The 27,064-nt window shown below is 42.3% G+C and overlaps 5 protein-coding genes across 5 annotated transcripts; all 5 read left to right on the top strand.

Annotated features, from left to right (window-relative positions):
* The first annotated feature begins 702 nt into the window (after positions 1–702).
* On the top strand, positions 703–5,501 carry LOC129091216 (zinc finger protein 300-like). The gene is made up of 3 exons (XM_054598751.1): positions 703–909; positions 2,168–2,484; positions 3,047–5,501. Exons 2-3 carry the CDS (start codon positions 2,241–2,243, stop codon positions 4,345–4,347), a joined length of 1,545 nt encoding a protein of 514 aa, XP_054454726.1. The 5' UTR covers positions 703–909; positions 2,168–2,240; the 3' UTR covers positions 4,348–5,501.
* Positions 5,502–8,060: 2,559 nt separating this feature from the next.
* Positions 8,061–8,945, top strand: LOC129091217 (high choriolytic enzyme 1-like). Its single transcript, XM_054598752.1, has one exon. The coding sequence runs from the start codon at positions 8,102–8,104 to the stop codon at positions 8,897–8,899; it is 798 nt and encodes a 265-aa protein (XP_054454727.1). The 5' UTR covers positions 8,061–8,101; the 3' UTR covers positions 8,900–8,945.
* Positions 8,946–13,865: 4,920 nt separating this feature from the next.
* Positions 13,866–14,750, top strand: LOC129091043 (high choriolytic enzyme 1-like). Its single transcript, XM_054598473.1, has one exon. It carries the CDS (start codon positions 13,907–13,909, stop codon positions 14,702–14,704), a length of 798 nt encoding a protein of 265 aa, XP_054454448.1. The 5' UTR covers positions 13,866–13,906; the 3' UTR covers positions 14,705–14,750.
* A 4,958-nt stretch (positions 14,751–19,708) lies between these two features.
* LOC129091041 (high choriolytic enzyme 1-like) lies at positions 19,709–20,593 on the top strand. The gene has a single exon (XM_054598469.1). It carries the CDS (start codon positions 19,750–19,752, stop codon positions 20,545–20,547), a length of 798 nt encoding a protein of 265 aa, XP_054454444.1. The 5' UTR covers positions 19,709–19,749; the 3' UTR covers positions 20,548–20,593.
* A 4,962-nt stretch (positions 20,594–25,555) lies between these two features.
* Positions 25,556–26,469, top strand: LOC129091046 (high choriolytic enzyme 1-like). The gene has a single exon (XM_054598476.1). It carries the CDS (start codon positions 25,597–25,599, stop codon positions 26,392–26,394), a length of 798 nt encoding a protein of 265 aa, XP_054454451.1. The 5' UTR covers positions 25,556–25,596; the 3' UTR covers positions 26,395–26,469.
* The last annotated feature ends 595 nt before the right edge of the window (positions 26,470–27,064 follow it).

The raw sequence follows: 27,064 nt of genomic DNA on the forward strand, positions 1-27,064 counted from the left end.
CAGTCAACAAAGTCAGCATAAACAAACTTCGACATTTAGAGCCATGGGTCTAAATCGTGTTTTACCATCATACACAAGAGATGATAAGATATAATGGTACAGTACCTGTCTGTACCTCTATAATTTATTTAAAAAGAAATACAATTTGGCAAGGTTATGACAATAATTTGACATACAATTAAACTGCCAATGTTTATGTAAATAATATTTCAACAATCTATCCATTGCTTTTAGCAAACTAGCAACTCTTTATCCATTACTTTTAGCTATCAACCCTTTATCCATCACTTAAAGACTGATGTATAAACCATTTATCCATTACTTTATGCTCACTATCAAGTGTTTATTCGCTACTTTTAGCTCCACAGTCTTTTTCATTCATAGCCATTTTATAAAGATATTTCAAACAATTTTTACATTCATTTTAGATAGATATTTCAACAATGTATACATTACTTTTTGCTAACTAACAACTGTTTGATTACTTTTAACTAGTTTGAACTATTTCAACAATTAACTCGTCCCTTTTTTAATGTGCAGTGTTGTTGGCATAACTAGTCATGAGGATTCAGCACGTAGCTACACAGAAAGGTATGCCGGCGTTGAACAGTAGATGGCGCCAGTGTTATTGTTACAATGAACGATGTCCACCATAGAAGAAGAGGATGGAGCCGCGGCAAGGCTATGTTTTTAGCATTATAAGTAGTCAATTTGACCTTAGACACTGAACAGCGTAGCGCCGGCTAGTCAGCTATAGAGCTTCAAATGCAAACCGGCCGCATCTTAAACTAAACAATAGCAGGCCGCAGTTTGTTTTCCTCTCAAGCTCTTCTTTGTATGACCTGCTAGCTCAGCGAGCTACCTTAGAGCTAACTGCAAAAAAAAAAAAAAAGTGTCACTGTATACAGGGTAAGCACTTTGATCTGTAATTATGGTGGACACAAGACGGAGACAGACGTGTTATACAATTATTTTGTATTTTATGAAACATGTTTTTACTCAAAACATTGATAATTTGCCACCTGTTAATCTTAATCTATAGTTGATTGACGATTAATCCATTAATCTCTGTATACAAATCTGTCAGTGTGTCTTGGGGGGTGATAGCAGGTCCCAGCTCTCCCAATGAATGAGTTATTGTGTTTTATTCTTTGGAAACTAGGGGCCTGTGTCAAATCATGTTATGAGGTATTCAGTTCCAGTTTTATTGAGAATAAAATCTGCAGCTTTCAGGATTTTAGGTCACAAAAATAACTGAATCTACGTCTGCTGCTTCTTATTTTAGATTTCACATACTTACGCTCTAGTTTTGTAAAATAGTAAGATATAATTTGCTATTCATGCAATGGCAACATTGTTGACTTTTACCCACAATGCCAGATGTCAAAATGGCAGAAGACACAAACTAATCCAATCAAGCACATGAACTTCAAAGTGTAGGGGTTTTATTGTCTCCATTAATTGTTTAGTCTATAAAATGTCAGAACATAGTGAAACAATGCCCATCTCTTTTACCCCAGAGCCTAAAGTAATGTCTTCAAATAGTTTATTACATATGACTAAATTTATCCGTTAGGACCAGGCTTGGTAAACACTGGTGCAACATGAAAACTGACTCCTCTCTTCCCAGCATCCCACCAGAAAACAAGGTCTTTGTAGCCCTTTAAGAAGTTTATTTAAAACCTTTAGCTTCAGGGTGGGGTAACAGCAAAACAATAAACTAAAGGAAACTAAAGTTAAGCAAACTTTACATACCTACTCAAAAAAAAAGGCCACTAACCTGAATCCCAATTGGAAACAGGGGCAAGCTTGGAGGCTGGAACCAATCAGCTCTCTGGAACAACCTACACACTCATACAATCAATTATGCAATCAACCCAGCTCACACAGGAAACCACAGCAGAAAGAGCAGAGATCCACAACAACACATACGCAGAGAACATTAGAGCCGTTCACACGTTCATAGATAAAATGTTCATACGCCCTTGGGGTCGTAACACTGTCCAAAACATAAATATATTCATTTTCCTGCAACAGAACACTAACAAATCCAGAAAAAATAAGTACAATTGAGAAGATTAAACCACTTCGTTTTTTAGCAACTTCCTTAACTATCAAAATCGATGCTTGCAAAATTAACTTTCTGTTGTCTGGTCTGTGTCTGCAGACATGGACAGAGCAAGGTGGGAACTGAGGACATAGAAAGTTCAGGTGGAGCAATAAGGAGCATCGAGGGGCCCATGTCCGCTTCACCACCGCTCCCAATCCGCGCCCCTCGCTGTGGAGAACACGTCGCCATGGCGAGGATGGTGAAGATGGAGCTGCTGAGGGCACTGGTCAGCGAGCGCTTGGCTGCGGCTGCCGAGGAGATCTTCGGGATTGTAGAGAGAGCCTTTGTAGAATATGAAAATGAAATGTCCTGTTCGACGTGGGTAGTGGACAGCCACCGCAGACTGCTGGATGTTGCCCAGTCACATGGTGAAGGTCAGTTTATCAAGAGGAAATCAAGACGTGGATCAACGTCTCGATTGAAGGGTCGACGTTGTCCACGATAGAGGTCATCATTATTTTAAGCACTAGAAGTGTTTTCCAAAGGTCATGATTCACACGTGGTGGGTGTGACACAGTATTGTTTGTAATTTTGGTTGTAACTTTGGTTTTCATTTTTCCCGTCTTTGCTTTTGCACTTGAATGCATCCGTCTGTCAGACATTCTACACATTTTCATGCAGACTTTTGAAAAATAGAAATAATGAACACACAATAAAATGTTTGTGGGATTTCGCGAATGCATTTAGTCGACTATGTAAATGTCTTCTTTATTAAGAGAACACTGCAATATTAGTGTTTGTAAAGCTCCCTAGAAGTAAAAAAAAAAAAGAATTCACATTAGTATAAACTGATTTTATACTAATGTGTATTAGTATAATAATAGTATGATGTTTTTTCATGATTCATTACAAAATGTTAATAGAAATACGAGAGTTGTCAAAAGCAGCAGAGACCGCCTGCCTGTGAAATAAATGTTGTTGTCTCCTTTGCTTCAGACTCTCTCAAAATGTCCGTCAAAGATGTGACGTCGCCGTGCGTCCAGCAGCATCCTGCTGCCAGCGTGGAAGTCAGTTTGTGCTGGGAGGAGCCAGGAAACGCCACGTCAGAGCCAGCAGAGGACTTTCCCGACATGAACCAAACTCGTCCAGACTCCTCTCTTGCCAGTGAAAATGATCCGGAGATACTGATCAATATGGAAGATGACGGTGTGAAGCCGGAGTTTGACCCGAACACGCCTTTGAAAATCCTCGAGGTAAAGAAACCATTCCAGTGTCCCGTTTGCTTAAACGTTTTTTCTTCCAAAGAGACAATGGTGCGACACAACAAAAAGCATTCGGAGGACAATTCGATGCTTTACCGTTGCCAGTTCTGCGACCTGTGCTTCTGCCGCATCTCTGAATTCATCGTTCACACCAGAACACACAAAGGCGCCAAACCATACAAGTGCAGATACTGTGAGAAGGGTTTTGATGAAAGGGACAGTCTGCTTATTCACCAACAAAAACACTCTGAGGAGAAACCATATCGGTGTTTTAGTGAAACGGTGGAGGCAGAACCTCACCTCAGATCAGTGACGCCTGCCGGTAAGACTGAAATAGAGCTGGACTGCAGACAGGATGAATCTGTCAGTCAGACATTTCCACTAACCATCACGCCCTATGATAAAAGTGAGTTTTATCAGGAGTCTCTACAGCCCCTGTGTCTATACCAAATCCAGACTGTTGCTGATATAGATAAAGACTCCTCAGCTGCAGTTACAGAAATTAAAACCGAGCCAGTTGGAGCTGATAGTGGAGTGTCAGACGGTACCACAGATGACCAGCTGGTCCTTTCAGGGCACACAAGTGAACAGGGCAAAAGTGAGACCGAGCCCAAGCGTCTCGACGTAAAAAATATCCTGCCGAGAAGACCTTCAGGAAAACCCCCCGAGCCAATGGTCCAGTTTGAAGCAGGAACGGCGCAGAAACCCTTCAAGTGTCCTCGTTGCTCCAAATGTTTCTCCTTGACTAAGACTTTAATAAGACACGTACGTATCCACACAGAGGACAAACCGTACCAGTGCAAGTTTTGTGGGAGGAACTTCTGTCAGAAGTCGGACCTGGTCAATCACACCAGGATACACACAGGAGAGAGACCGTACCAGTGTCAAGAGTGTCGCAAATCATTCACGCAGAAAGGCAACCTGGTGGTGCACATGAGGAAACATCAGAGAGAGAAACCGTATCAGTGCCAGGAGTGCAGCTGTAGCTTTACCAAGAGGTCATATTTTGACTGTCACATGCAGAGCCACAGATAGTTTAAGGGGTGTAAACAGCTTCGTCCTCAGGCTGGGTCTCAGACCTCAATACTTTGGGAGATGTGTTTGTAGCAAATCAACTCCAGTACCGACAGCTGGAATTGAGTGTCTTGGTCAGACTCCTAATCTTGTTTACCTATTCTTTGATCGCATAGTTTGGATGGAAATCAAAAGTTTGCCACATGACAAAACAAAACTCTGCCAAGAAGTTCATTGTTAAAATACTCTCCCGTCCTCTAGTTTCACATTTTTGCCCCTTTTTCTGGTGTGATGCGATGCGACGTGTATGGAGATGAATAAATAATTAACTAGAAAGGTGCACTCAGTGGACCTACGCCACTGCTGTAAACGCAAAAAGAAGCAACGTTTGCAGGCAATCGGCTCAACGTCATCGTGTACGATATGCCATTCAATCTGAAAACAAAAATCAAACTCGCCAAGCTGTATGGCCACTTAGCAGCGGCGAGGTACAGCAGTGTGTGTAAAATCTCAAACTAAACTCTGGCTTCTTTGATTAAATGAACACTGTTGTATCAACACTGTATTTCTAACCAAACCAACCCTATGGTTTGACATTGGGGGTGCTCTTAATTTTAAAATATGGTTCACAAGACTTTACCATCGTCACTTTCTACATACAGTACTGTCCTTAAAGTCACGTCTAAGCGTAAAACACAACTGTGATTACTGACAGTGAATCTAATAAATGTATTAGCAGCAGCTGACTGGGAGGGTCTGTGGTGGTGGGAAATGTGATTTCAGATTACATTACAGTCATTTAGCAGACGCTTTTATCCAAAGCGACTTACAGTCAGTAGTATATTACATATCATTCACCCATTCACACACTGATGACAGGCTACCATGCAAGGTGCCACCATCAGACTCTAACTAACATTCATACAACATCCAGTCCACACCGATGGCAAGCCTTCGGGAGCAACTTGGGGTTAAGTGTCTGAAGCCGGGTATCGAACTACCGACCTTCTGATTGGAGAACTACCTTGCTCTCCACTACGCCATAGCCGCCCTCAGATAAAATGATGGTGGAGATTTTGGTTGCCAAATAGAAACCAGTGTTATTATAAGGTTTTACAATTGTTTGGCTGTGTTTTGTAATCATTTCACTTTGTGAGAATGATGTGTTTTTACATAAAATGTCAGTGTAAAACCATGCTTCTGTCTCACAGCCTTTGTACATTTAACCCTGAGGTAAACAAACAGAATTTGCCCTCTGTATTTGTCTTTTTTTAATTTAAATCAAAGTCAATGGTGCTTGATGTTTTGGCCTATGGTTTATGTGGTTTCACATCATATTGCAAGAAGGATCAGAAGACCTTATATGATATTGTTGCTATAACTTTCATCCACCAATAGGCACAAATAACACTCTTGTCACATTCATTTCTAGTAATCATTAGAGTTAATAAGTAATGTGTCTTTCGTTCAGCATACTTATATACAGCATACATACAGCGTGTCTTCTAAAAAGGAGAAAAAAATTACATGAGGTGTTTGCACCACCCTTACAGCTATCTGTGTAAGTAACATTATGGCTAAAATCCCAACATCATAAAACAAAACCTACACATTCAATTCAGAAAACTGATTATGGACTTCTAATATGCTTTGACAAAAACCGGACAGTAGAATATAGAGAATGTGGAAAAGACCTGATGTCTCTTGTTTCTATAAAATAGGGTGTGTAAGCTTTGGACATAGCCAGTTGCATGTACTGTTACAAATGTCTTCTGTGGAAAAAAATGCCTATTGATGTAAAATATACATTTTGGTATGGCAATGCTTACAAATCTTCCAATTAGAAGTCAAACGTATGTCCCATGAGTCAGGACCAGGCTGCAACCTCCTGGTGTGACAAGTGAAGCCTATGTGGAAGTTCTTTAAACCTACATTCTTTCTAATGACCATCAGGGGAAGACTCCTCTGGTTACAAAAATAAGTCAGATTGTATTGAAGTATATGGGAAAATACTTGATTCATTTCCTCAGTTTCAAGTCTTCTTCCATCCAGCATGATGTTCATTTAGTAAATGATGGTCCATTTAGATTCAAATACATTGAGTGACATTGAGTCCCACAGCTACCAAAGCTGAAGTAGCACTCTGTAGTTCTTCTGTATACGAAGTGTTTACCACTGGTATGCTGTATACCAAGTGTTTACCACTGGTATACAGTATTCCAAGTGTTAACCTCTGGTATACAGTATTCCAAGTGTTAACCTCTGATATACAGCAGAAAAGATTTTGCAGCTGCGCCCGCTAGACACAGAACATCAGTAACAACTGCAGGCATTTTTCACACTATATACCTTACTCTGATAGGTAGCGAAAAGATTGAAAATCTGCAAATTTTCCTCTCAACTCTGTATGTATGTTCTGAGGAACATGTTTTCAGCTTCATTTCTCACGTTATAAAGCCACTGCTCCACAAGAATCATGGGAAAGAAAATGTTACCATGAGCAGAGAGACACTGACTTGTGCACTGTGATCCTGGTCTTTGGATTCCAGGCTGTTTCCAGAGGATACAACACTCTGTTATTTTGACGTTTCAATTAATGAGCATTAGAGGTTTTGGTGGGTATATTTTTAAACATTGGACAGAGCCTGGCTAGCTGTTTCCCGGTGCTTCGATTCTTTATGCTAAGCTAAATGTTGAGGCTTGTTTCAACTGTCGTCGGACTGATAGCCAATTGGTTCCGAGATTGGTGTGAGACCAAATATACAATTTATGGGAAAACATTAAAAGAATATTCTGAATGCTTTCATACTTGACATGCATCAAATAAACTGATCTAATATTGTATGCGTGGGTCATCAGCTAGTTTTTAAAAGCTTCTCATTTTCATCGAAAAACTAAATAATTTCATCTGATTCATTTTTGCTCTGCATTCCTACAAATGGGCACGCAGGTTGTGATACCTGTTCACATTAATAGTTGTAAAGCTCAGAAGTTCGCGTTTTTTTGTCAGGCCAGTTTTTGCAAACAAGATACAGAGTTTTAAACAAGATACATTCTCCAAATTGTTCAAAGCATAAATGTACCTACATCAGATTAAATGATGCAGTTGCTTGTTGTTGAGTCAAAAATAAACTTCTGACATAGTTACCCTTATAAAGAATCTGACCAACTCAGCCAACATTTATCAAGATATTACTTTAGTGGTCTTATCATCAGTCAGTATTTAAATGGGATCATCATGACGATTGAAGGCTTATATTAACTCAACAGCAACATATTCGGACAGTTATGGCAATAATAATAAACTCCAAGTGTGTTTTGTCTAAACTGCTTCTTGAGAGAATAAGACAACAAGCAAAAATGCTTTTTTTTGTTGACTGTCCGGAGAACACTCGCACACAACACACAGTTTTGACATATATACATTAATTGTTCTGCCCTGGTTAACTCACTTTGCAAACTAAAGAAAAAGATTTGTCTCAAAAAATGAATGTGACATCTCAAATTGGTTGAAGACAGGACCCACCCAGTAACCCCTCTGTGTTCATCCATTTAATCACCAGAGATAACACACCATGTTTAAACAGTAGGTTTGTCTGTGGAGTCCTCCCTGGAGAGGTTTACTTAGGCCAAGCAGTCTGGGCCCCTACCCATAATCCTCCTGCAGACACACCTGTATAGGAGAGTATAAAGAGCGTGGACTGAACTGAGTCAAACATCAAGCTTCAAGGAGTCTCTCCCCAGCAGCTCCACAGCCACCAGACCCTCCCTGAAGATGACTCCCTCTGTCAGCCTGCTGCTGCTGCTCCTGCTCGGCCTCTCTCAGGCCAATCCTCTCATGGAGGAAGGGAGTGGAACAGAGGACCAAGTGGATGAAGATGACACCGTCGACATCAGCACCAGGATTCTCACCTCCAACAACGCCACCGACGAGATCCTGTTGGAAGGAGACCTGTTGGCCCCCAGAACCAGAAATGCCATGAAGTGCTGGTCCCAGAACTGCCTGTGGAGGAAAGCCTCCAACGGCCTGGTAATGATTCCCTTCACCATGAGCAGGGAGTTCACCAGCTGGGAGAGGCAGAAGGTCGACTACGCCATGAAGTCCTTCCACAGCAGCACCTGCCTGCGCTTCGTGCCCCGTCAGAACGAGTACGACTACATCAGCGTCGAGAACAAAGCCGGATGCTTCTCGGCTCTGGGCAGAACCGGAGGCAGACAGGTGCTCTCTCTCAACAGGCAGGGCTGCCTCTACCACGGCATCATCCAGCACGAGATCAACCACGCTCTGGGCTTCAATCACGAACAGACCAGGAGCGACCGCGACTACTACGTCCGGATCAACTGGGACAACATCAAACCACAGAGTGCCTACAACTTCTACAAGCAGGACACCAACAACCTGAACACTCCCTACGACTACTCCTCCATCATGCACTATGGAAGAACAGCCTTCTCCATCCAGAACGGGAGAGACTCCATCACTCCCTTCCCCAACCCCAACGCCCAGATCGGCCAGAGGAAGGGCATGTCCTACTGGGACATCAAGAGGATCAACCTGCTTTATAGGTGCTAACAACAAAGCTTCCAAAGTTATTATTCAGCAAAACAATAGAAATGTGTTCCAGTTATATGTACATCAAAAACTACAAGAACCTGTGAGCATCAGCAGCTATAGATTTCAGATCCTGTGACGTATTCTGTCTCTCATGTCTCAAAAAACTGTAATAAAGTTAAAGCAAACTAAGTAAAGATAAAGTTGATTAACATTATTTGTCCATCTCCATTCCCTCTTTTGTTTCCTCCTTTGATTTTGCCATTTGTCCGTCTTCCTTTCCCTCCATACCTTTTGATTGACTATGACTTTGTAATGTCCCTGAGGCCACTGTATTGTGACAAATCAGCTTTCAAACACCTTAGTAAAAACCCTTGATAAATCATCAATAGTTGTTTTTCAGTATCTGTCTTGTGGTTTCTTACCAAGTTTGTCACATATGCTCTCGCTGTGCTGTGGTGTCAGGTGGTCAAAAGTCTCTCGACAGTACAGGACTATCGTGTTTTCAGACAGCGCTGTGATGCCTCCCAACGCCAACGCCACCTGTTTTTTCAGTGGAGATGCAAGGCTGCTCACGTAGACAGGCCACAACCGAGCAGTACCTGCAGTAATGAGGGTCGGAGAGGACCATCACCTGCTTCTGGCTCAAGCCTTCACCTAAATGAATAGACAGAAGGGGACATCATTAGGAGGCATGGGACGATCTACAGCCTTGCTAGCAGCCCTGTAAATACTCATAACACATTCAAGCTCAAATTAGATTTGTAGTTATAGGGCTTTAGTTTACCTCAAACCAGTAGGCCAATAATGTCTAGCTTATTTTGCTTGTTAACATGTTTACTTATAGCATCTTAACAGACTCAAATCTGGCATCTTAAATTGTAAAGACCTTTTTCGCAGTATCACAGCAATGTAACCTGCTGCCTGCCTGCTGTTGCCTTGCATTTCTAGGCTCATCGTCTTTGAACATAAGGCCTGACCTAATACTATATTGTTGTTATATTTAGTCACATGGCCTCTTACATGGTTCTTGCATCTGTTTAGGTTTGTGGTGACTACATTTTCTCACATTTTGTGTTGCTTTCACATCAAATCCAGATAAGCCTGGAAGGGCACCCTAGAGGGCATTTTGTCCCATTTTCTCCACTTAAAGGGTACCCTAGATGGCACTTGGTTACATTTGTTTCCACATTAGAGGGCACATTTTCACACATTCTCCACTTGAAAGGACACCCTAGTCCACTAGGTTTTCTCCACTGAAAGGGCAACCTTGAGGTCAATGCAAAACTTTTTCTTTTCCATCTTAAGGGCACCCAGTTTTGCACTGCCTCTCATTTTCTTCATTGGAAGGGCTCCCTAGAAGGCAATTCATCACATTCTTTCCACTGGAGGGGAACCCGAGAGGACCCTGCAAAATGTTTTCTCCATTTTAAGGGCACCCATTAGTTTACTGCATTAGGTTTTAAACGTTGACAAGCTACAGCTCCTGAATATAAATACAGGCTACGATGCCAAAGAAACCAACAGGTAGTTGAGGCTATTAATTTATTATGTATGGCTCACTTAATGTAAAGTGCTTTGTCTCTGTACTTTAATATTAGTAAGAAAAAGCTTTAATTCTGTAAAACAACGTCCATTCTCTTCATTAGCTAGAGACTCTCATGGCCATATTCACTGCAGCTTTAGTTTGTTGTCTTTATGTTGCAGCAGTAGCTGGATCTCTGTATCATTCTGACAATCTTGTATTGGGCTTTGTCTTTGTGTTGGGGATCCAAACGTGTAATTCAGATTTGGGGGTTCAAGTTTCAGCTGAGAATTTTGTTTCGTCAACTCCTGTGAGATGCAGGGGGGGTATCAGGCTCACGAGAATAGGATGAATGTGTGTACATAGGCAGGGACGTACCGACGGACACCCCAAAAACATAAAGACTCCGGCTAATTCAGGAGCGGAGGCATAAAAAAGAAAACCGTAACTCAAGCGCGAGGGCACACTGACCCCACACATACCATAAAGAACCCACATTAGAACAACAGAAAAATACACTTTGTTTGCTTTGGCAAGTTTGGCAGCAACTATTATTTCTTCACACACTTAGTGTGCTTGGGAAAATATGATTTCCTTTGTAGTCTCCTCTGAAAGTTTGAGCTCCTTTTGGAATAAAAGTTTTAACCTGCTCTTTCACAACTTCACCGACGACCTCGGTTTCGCTGTGATGATGACAATATTACTCATCGATCTGTACCGAAGATCCCAGATCCTAGTTTCTCTCAGACTTCCGAATCAGCCAAAATACTGTCAAATCTACACTTAAAAAAAATCCTTGTCTCCAATTTGCTTCTGGAAACGTAACACAAGCGAAGACAATTCTGAGTGACATTGAGTCCCACAGCTACCAAAGCTGAAGTAGCACTCTGTAGTTCTTCTGTATACCAAGTGTTTACCACTGGTATGCTGTATTCCAAGTGTTTACCACTGGTATACTGTATTCCAAGTGTTTACCACTGGTATACAGTATTCCAAGTGTTTACCACTGGTATACTGTATTCCAAGTGTTTACCACTGGTATACAGTATTCCAAGTGTTAACCTCTGGTATACAGTATTCCAAGTGTTAACCTCTGGTATACAGTAGAAAAGATTTTGCAGCTGCGCCCGCTAGACACAGAGAACATCAGTAACAACTGCAGGCGTTTTTCACACTATATACCTTACTCTGATAGGTAGCGAAAAGGTTGAAAATCTGCAAATTTTCCTCTCAACTCTGTATGTATGTTCTGAGGAACATGTTTTCAGCTTCATTTCTCACGTTATAAAGCCACTGCTCCACAAGAATCATGGGAAAGAAAATGTTACCATGAGCAGAGAGACACTGACTTGTGCACTGTGATCCTGGTCTTTGGATTCCAGGCTGTTTCCAGAGGATACAACACTCTGTTATTTTGACGTTTCAATTAATGAGCATTAGAGGTTTTGGTGGGTATATTTTTAAACATTGGACAGAGCCTGGCTAGCTGTTTCCCGGTGCTTCCATTCTTTATGCTAAGCTAAATGTTGAGGCTTGTTTCAACTGTCGTCGGACTGATAGATTACTGATTTTGCTTCTTCGCCGGAGTTCTTGTGCTTTCTCGCCTCGCAGGTTCCCAGGAATCGGGGTTATATTTGGACTGTCATCGTGCCACCTACTGAGGCCCTGCTGACACCCACTACTACTACTACCACTATCATTATTAGTCACATTACTATTATTATTGCCTGTACTATTACGCTTATTGACTTGCTTCTACCCTGGAGTCTTTGTGCTTTCTCGCTTCGCAGGCTTCTATAAATCGTGGCTGTACCTGGACCGTGGTCGTGCATTCTGCTACGGCCCTGCTGACACCGACTGCTACCACCATTATTATTACTAGTCACATTACTATTACTATTACCTGTACCATTAAGCATTTTAGCTTTACTTCCACCCTGAAGCCCTTTTTGCTTTCTCGCTCTGCAGGTTTCCATGAATCGTTGTGGTACCTGGACCGTAGTCGTGCCTCCTGCTGTGAGCCGACTGACACCCACTGCTACTTCGATTATTATTATTAATCACATTACTATCCCTATTTTCATAATTATAATTCTACTATAATAATTACTGCTGTTATTATAAGTAGTCTTATTATATGAATCATTTATGTCATATACATTGAATGTGTTGTATCTCTGTTATGCTGTTCATTCTGTACACATGACATCTATTGCATTCTGTCCATCCTGGGAGAAGGATCCCTCCTCTGTCGTTCTCCCATAGGTTTCTTCCTTTTTTCTCCCTGTTAAATGGGTTTTTTAGGGGAGTTTTTCCTGTGCCGATATGAGGGAAGGACAGAGGATGTTGCATGTGTACAGATTGTAAAACCCTCTGAGGCAAATTTGTAATTTGTGATTCTGGGCTATACAAAATAAACTGAATTGAATTGAATTGAATTGATAGCCAATTGGTTCCGAGATTGGTGTGAGACCAAATATACAATTTATGGGAAAACATTAAAAGAATATTCTGAATGCTTTCATACTTGACATGCATCAAATAAACTGATCTAATATTGTATGCGTGGGTCATCAGCTAGTTTGCGTAACTTTTTAAAAGTTTCTCATTTTCATCGAAAAACTAAATAATTTCATCTGATTCATTTTTGCTCTGCATTCCTACAAATGGGCATGCAGGTTGTGATACCTGTTCACATTAATAGTTGTAAAGCTCAGAAGTTCGCGTTTTTTTGTCAGGCCAGTTTTTGCAAACAAGATACAGAGTTTTAAACAAGATACATTCTCCAAATTGTTCAAAGCATAAATGTACCTACATCAGATTAAATGATGCAGTTGCTTGTTGTTGAGTCAAAAATAAACTTCTGACATAGTTACCCTTATAAAGAATCTGACCAACTCAGCCAACATTTATCAAGATATTACTTTAGTGGTCTTATCATCAGTCAGTATTTAAATGGGATCATCATGACGATTGAAGGCTTATATTAACTCAACAGCAACATATTCGGACAGTTATGGCAATAATAATAAACTCCAAGTGTGTTTTGTCTAAACTGCTTCTTGAGAGAATAAGACAACAAGCAAAAATGCTTTTTTTTGTTGACTGTCCGGAGAACACTCGCACACAACACACAGTTTTGACATATATACATTAATTGTTCTGCCCTGGTTAACTCACTTTGCAAACTAAAGAAAAAGATTTGTCTCAAAAAATGAATGTGACATCTCAAATTGGTTGAAGACAGGACCCACCCAGTAACCCCTCTGTGTTCATCCATTTAATCACCAGAGATAACACACCATGTTTAAACAGTAGGTTTGTCTGTGGAGTCCTCCCTGGAGAGGTTTACTTAGGCCAAGCAGTCTGGGCCCCTACCCATAATCCTCCTGCAGACACACCTGTATAGGAGAGTATAAAGAGCGTGGACTGAACTGAGTCAAACATCAAGCTTCAAGGAGTCTCTCCCCAGCAGCTCCACAGCCACCAGACCCTCCCTGAAGATGACTCCCTCTGTCAGCCTGCTGCTGCTGCTCCTGCTCGGCCTCTCTCAGGCCAATCCTCTCATGGAGGAAGGGAGTGGAACAGAGGACCAAGTGGATGAAGATGACACCGTCGACATCAGCACCAGGATTCTCACCTCCAACAACGCCACCGACGAGATCCTGTTGGAAGGAGACCTGTTGGCCCCCAGAACCAGAAATGCCATGAAGTGCTGGTCCCAGAACTGCCTGTGGAGGAAAGCCTCCAACGGCCTGGTAATGATTCCCTTCACCATGAGCAGGGAGTTCACCAGCTGGGAGAGGCAGAAGGTCGACTACGCCATGAAGTCCTTCCACAGCAGCACCTGCCTGCGCTTCGTGCCCCGTCAGAACGAGTACGACTACATCAGCGTCGAGAACAAAGCCGGATGCTTCTCGGCTCTGGGCAGAACCGGAGGCAGACAGGTGCTCTCTCTCAACAGGCAGGGCTGCCTCTACCACGGCATCATCCAGCACGAGATCAACCACGCTCTGGGCTTCAATCACGAACAGACCAGGAGCGACCGCGACTACTACGTCCGGATCAACTGGGACAACATCAAACCACAGAGTGCCTACAACTTCTACAAGCAGGACACCAACAACCTGAACACTCCCTACGACTACTCCTCCATCATGCACTATGGAAGAACAGCCTTCTCCATCCAGAACGGGAGAGACTCCATCACTCCCTTCCCCAACCCCAACGCCCAGATCGGCCAGAGGAAGGGCATGTCCTACTGGGACATCAAGAGGATCAACCTGCTTTATAGGTGCTAACAACAAAGCTTCCAAAGTTATTATTCAGCAAAACAATAGAAATGTGTTCCAGTTATATGTACATCAAAAACTACAAGAACCTGTGAGCATCAGCAGCTATAGATTTCAGATCCTGTGACGTATTCTGTCTCTCATGTCTCAAAAAACTGTAATAAAGTTAAAGCAAACTAAGTAAAGATAAAGTTGATTAACATTATTTGTCCATCTCCATTCCCTCTTTTGTTTCCTCCTTTGATTTTGCCATTTGTCCGTCTTCCTTTCCCTCCATACCTTTTGATTGACTATGACTTTGTAATGTCCCTGAGGCCACTGTATTGTGACAAATCAGCTTTCAAACACCTTAGTAAAAACCCTTGATAAATCATCAATAGTTGTTTTTCAGTATCTGTCTTGTGGTTTCTTACCAAGTTTGTCACATATGCTCTCGCTGTGCTGTGGTGTCAGGTGGTCAAAAGTCTCTCGACAGTACAGGACTATCGTGTTTTCAGACAGCGCTGTGATGCCTCCCAACGCCAACGCCACCTGTTTTTTCAGTGGAGATGCAAGGCTGCTCACGTAGACAGGCCACAACCGAGCAGTACCTGCAGTAATGAGGGTCGGAGAGGACCATCACCTGCTTCTGGCTCAAGCCTTCACCTAAATGAATAGACAGAAGGGGACATCATTAGGAGGCATGGGACGATCTACAGCCTTGCTAGCAGCCCTGTAAATACTCATAACACATTCAAGCTCAAATTAGATTTGTAGTTATAGGGCTTTAGTTTACCTCAAACCAGTAGGCCAATAATGTCTAGCTTATTTTGCTTGTTAACATGTTTACTTATAGCATCTTAACAGACTCAAATCTGGCATCTTAAATTGTAAAGACCTTTTTTCGCAGTATCACAGCAATGTAACCTGCTGCCTGCCTGCTGTTGCCTTGCATTTCTAGGCTCATCGTCTTTGAACATAAGGCCTGACCTAATACTATATTGTTGTTATATTTAGTCACATGGCCTCTTACATGGTTCTTGCATCTGTTTAGGTTTGTGGTGACTACATTTTCTCACATTTTGTGTTGCTTTCACATCAAATCCAGATAAGCCTGGAAGGGCACCCTAGAGGGCATTTTGTCCCATTTTCTCCACTTAAAGGGTACCCTAGATGGCACTTGGTTACATTTGTTTCCACATTAGAGGGCACATTTTCACACATTCTCCACTTGAAAGGACACCCTAGTCCACTAGGTTTTCTCCACTGAAAGGGCAACCTTGAGGTCAATGCAAAACTTTTTCTTTTCCATCTTAAGGGCACCCAGTTTTGCACTGCCTCTCATTTTCTTCATTGGAAGGGCTCCCTAGAAGGCAATTCATCACATTCTTTCCACTGGAGGGGAACCCGAGAGGACCCTGCAAAATGTTTTCTCCATTTTAAGGGCACCCATTAGTTTACTGCATTAGGTTTTAAACGTTGACAAGCTACAGCTCCTGAATATAAATACAGGCTACGATGCCAAAGAAACCAACAGGTAGTTGAGGCTATTAATTTATTATGTATGGCTCACTTAATGTAAAGTGATTTGTCTCTGTACTTTAATATTAGTAAGAAAAAGCTTTAATTCTGTAAAACAACGTCCATTCTCTTCATTAGCTAGAGACTCTCATGGCCATATTCACTGCAGCTTTAGTTTGTTGTCTTTATGTTGCAGCAGTAGCTGGATCTCTGTATCATTCTGACAATCTTGTATTGGGCTTTGTCTTTGTGTTGGGGATCCAAACGTGTAATTCAGATTTGGGGGTTCAAGTTTCAGCTGAGAATTTTGTTTCGTCAACTCCAGTGAGATGCGGGGGGGGTATCAGGCTCACGAGAATAGGATGAATGTGTGTACATAGGCAGGGACGTACCGACGGACACCCCAAAAACATAACGACTCCGGCCAGGGCTAATTCAGGAGCGGAGGCATAAAAAAGAAAACCGTAACTCAAGCGCGAGGGCACACTGACCCCACACATACCATAAAGAACCCACATTAGAACAACAGAAAAATACACTTTGTTTGCTTTGGCAAGTTTGGCAGCAACTATTATTTCTTCACACACTTAGTGTGCTTGGGAAAATATGATTTCCTTTGTAGTCTCCTCTGAAAGTTTGAGCTCCTTTTGGAATAAAAGTTTTAACCTGCTCTTTCACAACTTCACCGACGACCTCGGTTTCGCTGTGATGATGACAATATTACTCATCGATCTGTACCGAAGATCCCAGATCCTAGTTTCTCTCAGACTTCCGAATCAGCCAAAATACTGTCAAATCTACACTTAAAAAAAATCCTTGTCTCTAACATCTTCTGCACTCTTATTTTGGGATGCCAATTTGCTTCTGGAAACGTAACACAAGCGAAGACAATTCTGAGTGACATTGAGTCCCACAGCTACCAAAGCTGAAGTAGCACTCTGTAGTTCTTCTGTATACCAAGTGTTTACCACTGGTATGCTGTATTCCAAGTGTTTACCACTGGTATACTGTATTCCAAGTGTTTACCACTGGTATACAGTATTCCAAGTGTTTACCACTGGTATACTGTATTCCAAGTGTTTACCACTGGTATACAGTATTCCAAGTGTTAACCTCTGGTATACAGTATTCCAAGTGTTAACCTCTGGTATACAGTAGAAAAGATTTTGCAGCTGCGCCCGCTAGACACAGAGAACATCAGTAACAACTGCAGGCGTTTTTCACACTATATACCTTACTCTGATAGGTAGCGAAAAGGTTGAAAATCTGCAAATTTTCCTCTCAACTCTGTATGTATGTTCTGAGGAACATGTTTTCAGCTTCATTTCTCACGTTATAAAGCCACTGCTCCACAAGAATCATGGGAAAGAAAATGTTACCATGAGCAGAGAGACACTGACTTGTGCACTGTGATCCTGGTCTTTGGATTCCAGGCTGTTTCCAGAGGATACAACACTCTGTTATTTTGACGTTTCAATTAATGAGCATTAGAGGTTTTGGTGGGTATATTTTTAAACATTGGACAGAGCCTGGCTAGCTGTTTCCCGGTGCTTCCATTCTTTATGCTAAGCTAAATGTTGAGGCTTGTTTCAACTGTCGTCGGACTGATAGATTACTGATTTTGCTTCTTCGCCGGAGTTCTTGTGCTTTCTCGCCTCGCAGGTTCCCAGGAATCGGGGTTATATTTGGACTGTCATCGTGCCACCTACTGAGGCCCTGCTGACACCCACTACTACTACTACCACTATCATTATTAGTCACATTACTATTATTATTGCCTGTACTATTACGCTTATTGACTTGCTTCTACCCTGGAGTCTTTGTGCTTTCTCGCTTCGCAGGCTTCTATAAATCGTGGCTGTACCTGGACCGTGGTCGTGCATTCTGCTACGGCCCTGCTGACACCGACTGCTACCACCATTATTATTACTAGTCACATTACTATTACTATTACCTGTACCATTAAGCATTTTAGCTTTACTTCCACCCTGAAGCCCTTTTTGCTTTCTCGCTCTGCAGGTTTCCATGAATCGTTGTGGTACCTGGACCGTAGTCGTGCCTCCTGCTGTGAGCCGACTGACACCCACTGCTACTTCGATTATTATTATTAATCACATTACTATCCCTATTTTCATAATTATAATTCTACTATAATAATTACTGCTGTTATTATAAGTAGTCTTATTATATGAATCATTTATGTCATATACATTGAATGTGTTGTATCTCTGTTATGCTGTTCATTCTGTACACATGACATCTATTGCATTCTGTCCATCCTGGGAGAAGGATCCCTCCTCTGTCGTTCTCCCATAGGTTTCTTCCTTTTTTCTCCCTGTTAAATGGGTTTTTTAGGGGAGTTTTTCCTGTGCCGATATGAGGGAAGGACAGAGGATGTTGCATGTGTACAGATTGTAAAACCCTCTGAGGCAAATTTGTAATTTGTGATTCTGGGCTATACAAAATAAACTGAATTGAATTGAATTGAATTGATAGCCAATTGGTTCCGAGATTGGTGTGAGACCAAATATACAATTTATGGGAAAACATTAAAAGAATATTCTGAATGCTTTCATACTTGACATGCATCAAATAAACTGATCTAATATTGTATGCGTGGGTCATCAGCTAGTTTGCGTAACTTTTTAAAAGTTTCTCATTTTCATCGAAAAACTAAATAATTTCATCTGATTCATTTTTGCTCTGCATTCCTACAAATGGGCATGCAGGTTGTGATACCTGTTCACATTAATAGTTGTAAAGCTCAGAAGTTCGCGTTTTTTTGTCAGGCCAGTTTTTGCAAACAAGATACAGAGTTTTAAACAAGATACATTCTCCAAATTGTTCAAAGCATAAATGTACCTACATCAGATTAAATGATGCAGTTGCTTGTTGTTGAGTCAAAAATAAACTTCTGACATAGTTACCCTTATAAAGAATCTGACCAACTCAGCCAACATTTATCAAGATATTACTTTAGTGGTCTTATCATCAGTCAGTATTTAAATGGGATCATCATGACGATTGAAGGCTTATATTAACTCAACAGCAACATATTCGGACAGTTATGGCAATAATAATAAACTCCAAGTGTGTTTTGTCTAAACTGCTTCTTGAGAGAATAAGACAACAAGCAAAAATGCTTTTTTTTGTTGACTGTCCGGAGAACACTCGCACACAACACACAGTTTTGACATATATACATTAATTGTTCTGCCCTGGTTAACTCACTTTGCAAACTAAAGAAAAAGATTTGTCTCAAAAAATGAATGTGACATCTCAAATTGGTTGAAGACAGGACCCACCCAGTAACCCCTCTGTGTTCATCCATTTAATCACCAGAGATAACACACCATGTTTAAACAGTAGGTTTGTCTGTGGAGTCCTCCCTGGAGAGGTTTACTTAGGCCAAGCAGTCTGGGCCCCTACCCATAATCCTCCTGCAGACACACCTGTATAGGAGAGTATAAAGAGCGTGGACTGAACTGAGTCAAACATCAAGCTTCAAGGAGTCTCTCCCCAGCAGCTCCACAGCCACCAGACCCTCCCTGAAGATGACTCCCTCTGTCAGCCTGCTGCTGCTGCTCCTGCTCGGCCTCTCTCAGGCCAATCCTCTCATGGAGGAAGGGAGTGGAACAGAGGACCAAGTGGATGAAGATGACACCGTCGACATCAGCACCAGGATTCTCACCTCCAACAACGCCACCGACGAGATCCTGTTGGAAGGAGACCTGTTGGCCCCCAGAACCAGAAATGCCATGAAGTGCTGGTCCCAGAACTGCCTGTGGAGGAAAGCCTCCAACGGCCTGGTAATGATTCCCTTCACCATGAGCAGGGAGTTCACCAGCTGGGAGAGGCAGAAGGTCGACTACGCCATGAAGTCCTTCCACAGCAGCACCTGCCTGCGCTTCGTGCCCCGTCAGAACGAGTACGACTACATCAGCGTCGAGAACAAAGCCGGATGCTTCTCGGCTCTGGGCAGAACCGGAGGCAGACAGGTGCTCTCTCTCAACAGGCAGGGCTGCCTCTACCACGGCATCATCCAGCACGAGATCAACCACGCTCTGGGCTTCAATCACGAACAGACCAGGAGCGACCGCGACTACTACGTCCGGATCAACTGGGACAACATCAAACCACAGAGTGCCTACAACTTCTACAAGCAGGACACCAACAACCTGAACACTCCCTACGACTACTCCTCCATCATGCACTATGGAAGAACAGCCTTCTCCATCCAGAACGGGAGAGACTCCATCACTCCCTTCCCCAACCCCAACGCCCAGATCGGCCAGAGGAAGGGCATGTCCTACTGGGACATCAAGAGGATCAACCTGCTTTATAGGTGCTAACAACAAAGCTTCCAAAGTTATTATTCAGCAAAACAATAGAAATGTGTTCCAGTTATATGTACATCAAAAACTACAAGAACCTGTGAGCATCAGCAGCTATAGATTTCAGATCCTGTGACGTATTCTGTCTCTCATGTCTCAAAAAACTGTAATAAAGTTAAAGCAAACTAAGTAAAGATAAAGTTGATTAACATTATTTGTCCATCTCCATTCCCTCTTTTGTTTCCTCCTTTGATTTTGCCATTTGTCCGTCTTCCTTTCCCTCCATACCTTTTGATTGACTATGACTTTGTAATGTCCCTGAGGCCACTGTATTGTGACAAATCAGCTTTCAAACACCTTAGTAAAAACCCTTGATAAATCATCAATAGTTGTTTTTCAGTATCTGTCTTGTGGTTTCTTACCAAGTTTGTCACATATGCTCTCGCTGTGCTGTGGTGTCAGGTGGTCAAAAGTCTCTCGACAGTACAGGACTATCGTGTTTTCAGACAGCGCTGTGATGCCTCCCAACGCCAACGCCACCTGTTTTTTCAGTGGAGATGCAAGGCTGCTCACGTAGACAGGCCACAACCGAGCAGTACCTGCAGTAATGAGGGTCGGAGAGGACCATCACCTGCTTCTGGCTCAAGCCTTCACCTAAATGAATAGACAGAAGGGGACATCATTAGGAGGCATGGGACGATCTACAGCCTTGCTAGCAGCCCTGTAAATACTCATAACACATTCAAGCTCAAATTAGATTTGTAGTTATAGGGCTTTAGTTTACCTCAAACCAGTAGGCCAATAATGTCTAGCTTATTTTGCTTGTTAACATGTTTACTTATAGCATCTTAACAGACTCAAATCTGGCATCTTAAATTGTAAAGACCTTTTTTCGCAGTATCACAGCAATGTAACCTGCTGCCTGCCTGCTGTTGCCTTGCATTTCTAGGCTCATCGTCTTTGAACATAAGGCCTGACCTAATACTATATTGTTGTTATATTTAGTCACATGGCCTCTTACATGGTTCTTGCATCTGTTTAGGTTTGTGGTGACTACATTTTCTCACATTTTGTGTTGCTTTCACATCAAATCCAGATAAGCCTGGAAGGGCACCCTAGAGGGCATTTTGTCCCATTTTCTCCACTTAAAGGGTACCCTAGATGGCACTTGGTTACATTTGTTTCCACATTAGAGGGCACATTTTCACACATTCTCCACTTGAAAGGACACCCTAGTCCACTAGGTTTTCTCCACTGAAAGGGCAACCTTGAGGTCAATGCAAAACTTTTTCTTTTCCATCTTAAGGGCACCCAGTTTTGCACTGCCTCTCATTTTCTTCATTGGAAGGGCTCCCTAGAAGGCAATTCATCACATTCTTTCCACTGGAGGGGAACCCGAGAGGACCCTGCAAAATGTTTTCTCCATTTTAAGGGCACCCATTAGTTTACTGCATTAGGTTTTAAACGTTGACAAGCTACAGCTCCTGAATATAAATACAGGCTACGATGCCAAAGAAACCAACAGGTAGTTGAGGCTATTAATTTATTATGTATGGCTCACTTAATGTAAAGTGATTTGTCTCTGTACTTTAATATTAGTAAGAAAAAGCTTTAATTCTGTAAAACAACGTCCATTCTCTTCATTAGCTAGAGACTCTCATGGCCATATTCACTGCAGCTTTAGTTTGTTGTCTTTATGTTGCAGCAGTAGCTGGATCTCTGTATCATTCTGACAATCTTGTATTGGGCTTTGTCTTTGTGTTGGGGATCCAAACGTAATTCAGATTTGGGGGTTCAAGTTTCAGCTGAGAATTTTGTTTCGTCAACTCCTGTGAGATGCAGGGGGGGGGGGGGGGGTATCAGGCTCACGAGAATAGGATGAATGTGTGTACATAGGCAGGGACGTACCGACGGACACCCCAAAAACATAACGACTCCGGCCAGGGCTAATTCAGGAGCGGAGGCATAAAAAAGAAAACCGTAACTCAAGCGCGAGGGCACACTGACCCCACACATACCATAAAGAACCCACATTAGAACAACAGAAAAATACACTTTGTTTGCTTTGGCAAGTTTGGCAGCAACTATTATTTCTTCACACACTTAGTGTGCTTGGGAAAATATGATTTCCTTTGTAGTCTCCTCTGAAAGTTTGAGCTCCTTTTGGAATAAAAGTTTTAACCTGCTCTTTCACAACTTCACCGACGACCTCGGTTTCGCTGTGATGATGACAATATTACTCATCGATCTGTACCGAAGATCCCAGATCCTAGTTTCTCTCAGACTTCCGAATCAGCCAAAATACTGTCAAATCTACACTTAAAAAAAATCCTTGTCTCTAACATCTTCTGCATTTATTTTGGGATGCCAATTTGCTTCTGGAAACGTAACACAAGCGAAGACAATTCTGAGTGACATTGAGTCCCACAGCTACCAAAGCTGAAGTAGCACTCTGTAGTTCTTCTGTATACCAAGTGTTTACCACTGGTATGCTGTATTCCAAGTGTTTACCACTGGTATACTGTATTCCAAGTGTTTACCACTGGTATACTGTATTCCAAGTGTTTACCACTGGTATACTGTATTCCAAGTGTTTACCACTGGTATACAGTATTCCAAGTGTTAACCTCTGGTATACAGTATTCCAAGTGTTAACCTCTGGTATACAGTAGAAAAGATTTTGCAGCTGCGCCCGCTAGACACAGAGAACATCAGTAACAACTGCAGGCGTTTTTCACACTATATACCTTACTCTGATAGGTAGCGAAAAGGTTGAAAATCTGCAAATTTTCCTCTCAACTCTGTATGTATGTTCTGAGGAACATGTTTTCAGCTTCATTTCTCACGTTATAAAGCCACTGCTCCACAAGAATCATGGGAAAGAAAATGTTACCATGAGCAGAGAGACACTGACTTGTGCACTGTGATCCTGGTCTTTGGATTCCAGGCTGTTTCCAGAGGATACAACACTCTGTTATTTTGACGTTTCAATTAATGAGCATTAGAGGTTTTGGTGGGTATATTTTTAAACATTGGACAGAGCCTGGCTAGCTGTTTCCCGGTGCTTCCATTCTTTATGCTAAGCTAAATGTTGAGGCTTGTTTCAACTGTCGTCGGACTGATAGATTACTGATTTTGCTTCTTCGCCGGAGTTCTTGTGCTTTCTCGCCTCGCAGGTTCCCAGGAATCGGGGTTATATTTGGACTGTCATCGTGCCACCTACTGAGGCCCTGCTGACACCCACTACTACTACTACCACTATCATTATTAGTCACATTACTATTATTATTGCCTGTACTATTACGCTTATTGACTTGCTTCTACCCTGGAGTCTTTGTGCTTTCTCGCTTCGCAGGCTTCTATAAATCGTGGCTGTACCTGGACCGTGGTCGTGCATTCTGCTACGGCCCTGCTGACACCGACTGCTACCACCATTATTATTACTAGTCACATTACTATTACTATTACCTGTACCATTAAGCATTTTAGCTTTACTTCCACCCTGAAGCCCTTTTTGCTTTCTCGCTCTGCAGGTTTCCATGAATCGTTGTGGTACCTGGACCGTAGTCGTGCCTCCTGCTGTGAGCCGACTGACACCCACTGCTACTTCGATTATTATTATTAATCACATTACTATCCCTATTTTCATAATTATAATTCTACTATAATAATTACTGCTGTTATTATAAGTAGTCTTATTATATGAATCATTTATGTCATATACATTGAATGTGTTGTATCTCTGTTATGCTGTTCATTCTGTACACATGACATCTATTGCATTCTGTCCATCCTGGGAGAAGGATCCCTCCTCTGTCGTTCTCCCATAGGTTTCTTCCTTTTTTCTCCCTGTTAAATGGGTTTTTTAGGGGAGTTTTTCCTGTGCCGATATGAGGGAAGGACAGAGGATGTTGCATGTGTACAGATTGTAAAACCCTCTGAGGCAAATTTGTAATTTGTGATTCTGGGCTATACAAAATAAACTGAATTGAATTGAATTGAATTGATAGCCAATTGGTTCCGAGATTGGTGTGAGACCAAATATACAATTTATGGGAAAACATTAAAAGAATATTCTGAATGCTTTCATACTTGACATGCATCAAATAAACTGATCTAATATTGTATGCGTGGGTCATCAGCTAGTTTGCGTAACTTTTTAAAAGTTTCTCATTTTCATCGAAAAACTAAATAATTTCATCTGATTCATTTTTGCTCTGCATTCCTACAAATGGGCATGCAGGTTGTGATACCTGTTCACATTAATAGTTGTAAAGCTCAGAAGTTCGCGTTTTTTTGTCAGGCCAGTTTTTGCAAACAAGATACAGAGTTTTAAACAAGATACATTCTCCAAATTGTTCAAAGCATAAATGTACCTACATCAGATTAAATGATGCAGTTGCTTGTTGTTGAGTCAAAAATAAACTTCTGACATAGTTACCCTTATAAAGAATCTGACCAACTCAGCCAACATTTATCAAGATATTACTTTAGTGGTCTTATCATCAGTCAGTATTTAAATGGGATCATCATGACGATTGAAGGCTTATATTAACTCAACAGCAACATATTCGGACAGTTATGGCAATAATAATAAACTCCAAGTGTGTTTTGTCTAAACTGCTTCTTGAGAGAATAAGACAACAAGCAAAAATGCTTTTTTTTGTTGACTGTCCGGAGAACACTCGCACACAACACACAGTTTTGACATATATACATTAATTGTTCTGCCCTGGTTAACTCACTTTGCAAACTAAAGAAAAAGATTTGTCTCAAAAATGAATGTGACATCTCAAATTGGTTGAAGACAGGACCCACCCAGTAACCCCTCTGTGTTCATCCATTTAATCACCAGAGATAACACACCATGTTTAAACAGTAGGTTTGTCTGTGGAGTCCTCCCTGGAGAGGTTTACTTAGGCCAAGCAGTCTGGGCCCCTACCCATAATCCTCCTGCAGACACACCTGTATAGGAGAGTATAAAGAGCGTGGACTGAACTGAGTCAAACATCAAGCTTCAAGGAGTCTCTCCCCAGCAGCTCCACAGCCACCAGACCCTCCCTGAAGATGACTCCCTCTGTCAGCCTGCTGCTGCTGCTCCTGCTCGGCCTCTCTCAGGCCAATCCTCTCATGGAGGAAGGGAGTGGAACAGAGGACCAAGTGGATGAAGATGACACCGTCGACATCAGCACCAGGATTCTCACCTCCAACAACGCCACCGACGAGATCCTGTTGGAAGGAGACCTGTTGGCCCCCAGAACCAGAAATGCCATGAAGTGCTGGTCCCAGAACTGCCTGTGGAGGAAAGCCTCCAACGGCCTGGTAATGATTCCCTTCACCATGAGCAGGGAGTTCACCAGCTGGGAGAGGCAGAAGGTCGACTACGCCATGAAGTCCTTCCACAGCAGCACCTGCCTGCGCTTCGTGCCCCGTCAGAACGAGTACGACTACATCAGCGTCGAGAACAAAGCCGGATGCTTCTCGGCTCTGGGCAGAACCGGAGGCAGACAGGTGCTCTCTCTCAACAGGCAGGGCTGCCTCTACCACGGCATCATCCAGCACGAGATCAACCACGCTCTGGGCTTCAATCACGAACAGACCAGGAGCGACCGCGACTACTACGTCCGGATCAACTGGGACAACATCAAACCACAGAGTGCCTACAACTTCTACAAGCAGGACACCAACAACCTGAACACTCCCTACGACTACTCCTCCATCATGCACTATGGAAGAACAGCCTTCTCCATCCAGAACGGGAGAGACTCCATCACTCCCTTCCCCAACCCCAACGCCCAGATCGGCCAGAGGAAGGGCATGTCCTACTGGGACATCAAGAGGATCAACCTGCTTTATAGGTGCTAACAACAAAGCTTCCAAAGTTATTATTCAGCAAAACAATAGAAATGTGTTCCAGTTATATGTACATCAAAAACTACAAGAACCTGCGAGCATCAGCAGCTATAGATTTCAGATCCTGTGACGTATTCTGTCTCTCATGTCTCAAAAAACTGTAATAAAGTTAAAGCAAACTAAGTAAAGATAAAGTTGATTAACATTATTTGTCCATCTCCATTCCCTCTTTTGTTTCCTCCTTTGATTTTGCCATTTGTCCGTCTTCCTTTCCCTCCATACCTTTTGATTGACTATGACTTTGTAATGTCCCTGAGGCCACTGTATTGTGACAAATCAGCTTTCAAACACCTTAGTAAAAACCCTTGATAAATCATCAATAGTTGTTTTTCAGTATCTGTCTTGTGGTTTCTTACCAAGTTTGTACATATGCTCTCGCTGTGCTGTGGTGTCAGGTGGTCAAAAGTCTCTCGACAGTACAGGACTATCGTGTTTTCAGACAGCGCTGTGATGCCTCCCAACGCCAACGCCACCTGTTTTTTCAGTGGAGATGCAAGGCTGCTCACGTAGACAGGCCACAACCGAGCAGTACCTGCAGTAATGAGGGTCGGAGAGGACCATCACCTGCTTCTGGCTCAAGCCTTCACCTAAATGAATAGACAGAAGGGGACATCATTAGGAG

The sequence above is a fragment of the Anoplopoma fimbria genome, chromosome 5, assembly GCF_027596085.1.
Source record: "Anoplopoma fimbria isolate UVic2021 breed Golden Eagle Sablefish chromosome 5, Afim_UVic_2022, whole genome shotgun sequence".
Classification (NCBI taxonomy): Eukaryota; Metazoa; Chordata; class Actinopteri; order Perciformes; family Anoplopomatidae; genus Anoplopoma; species Anoplopoma fimbria.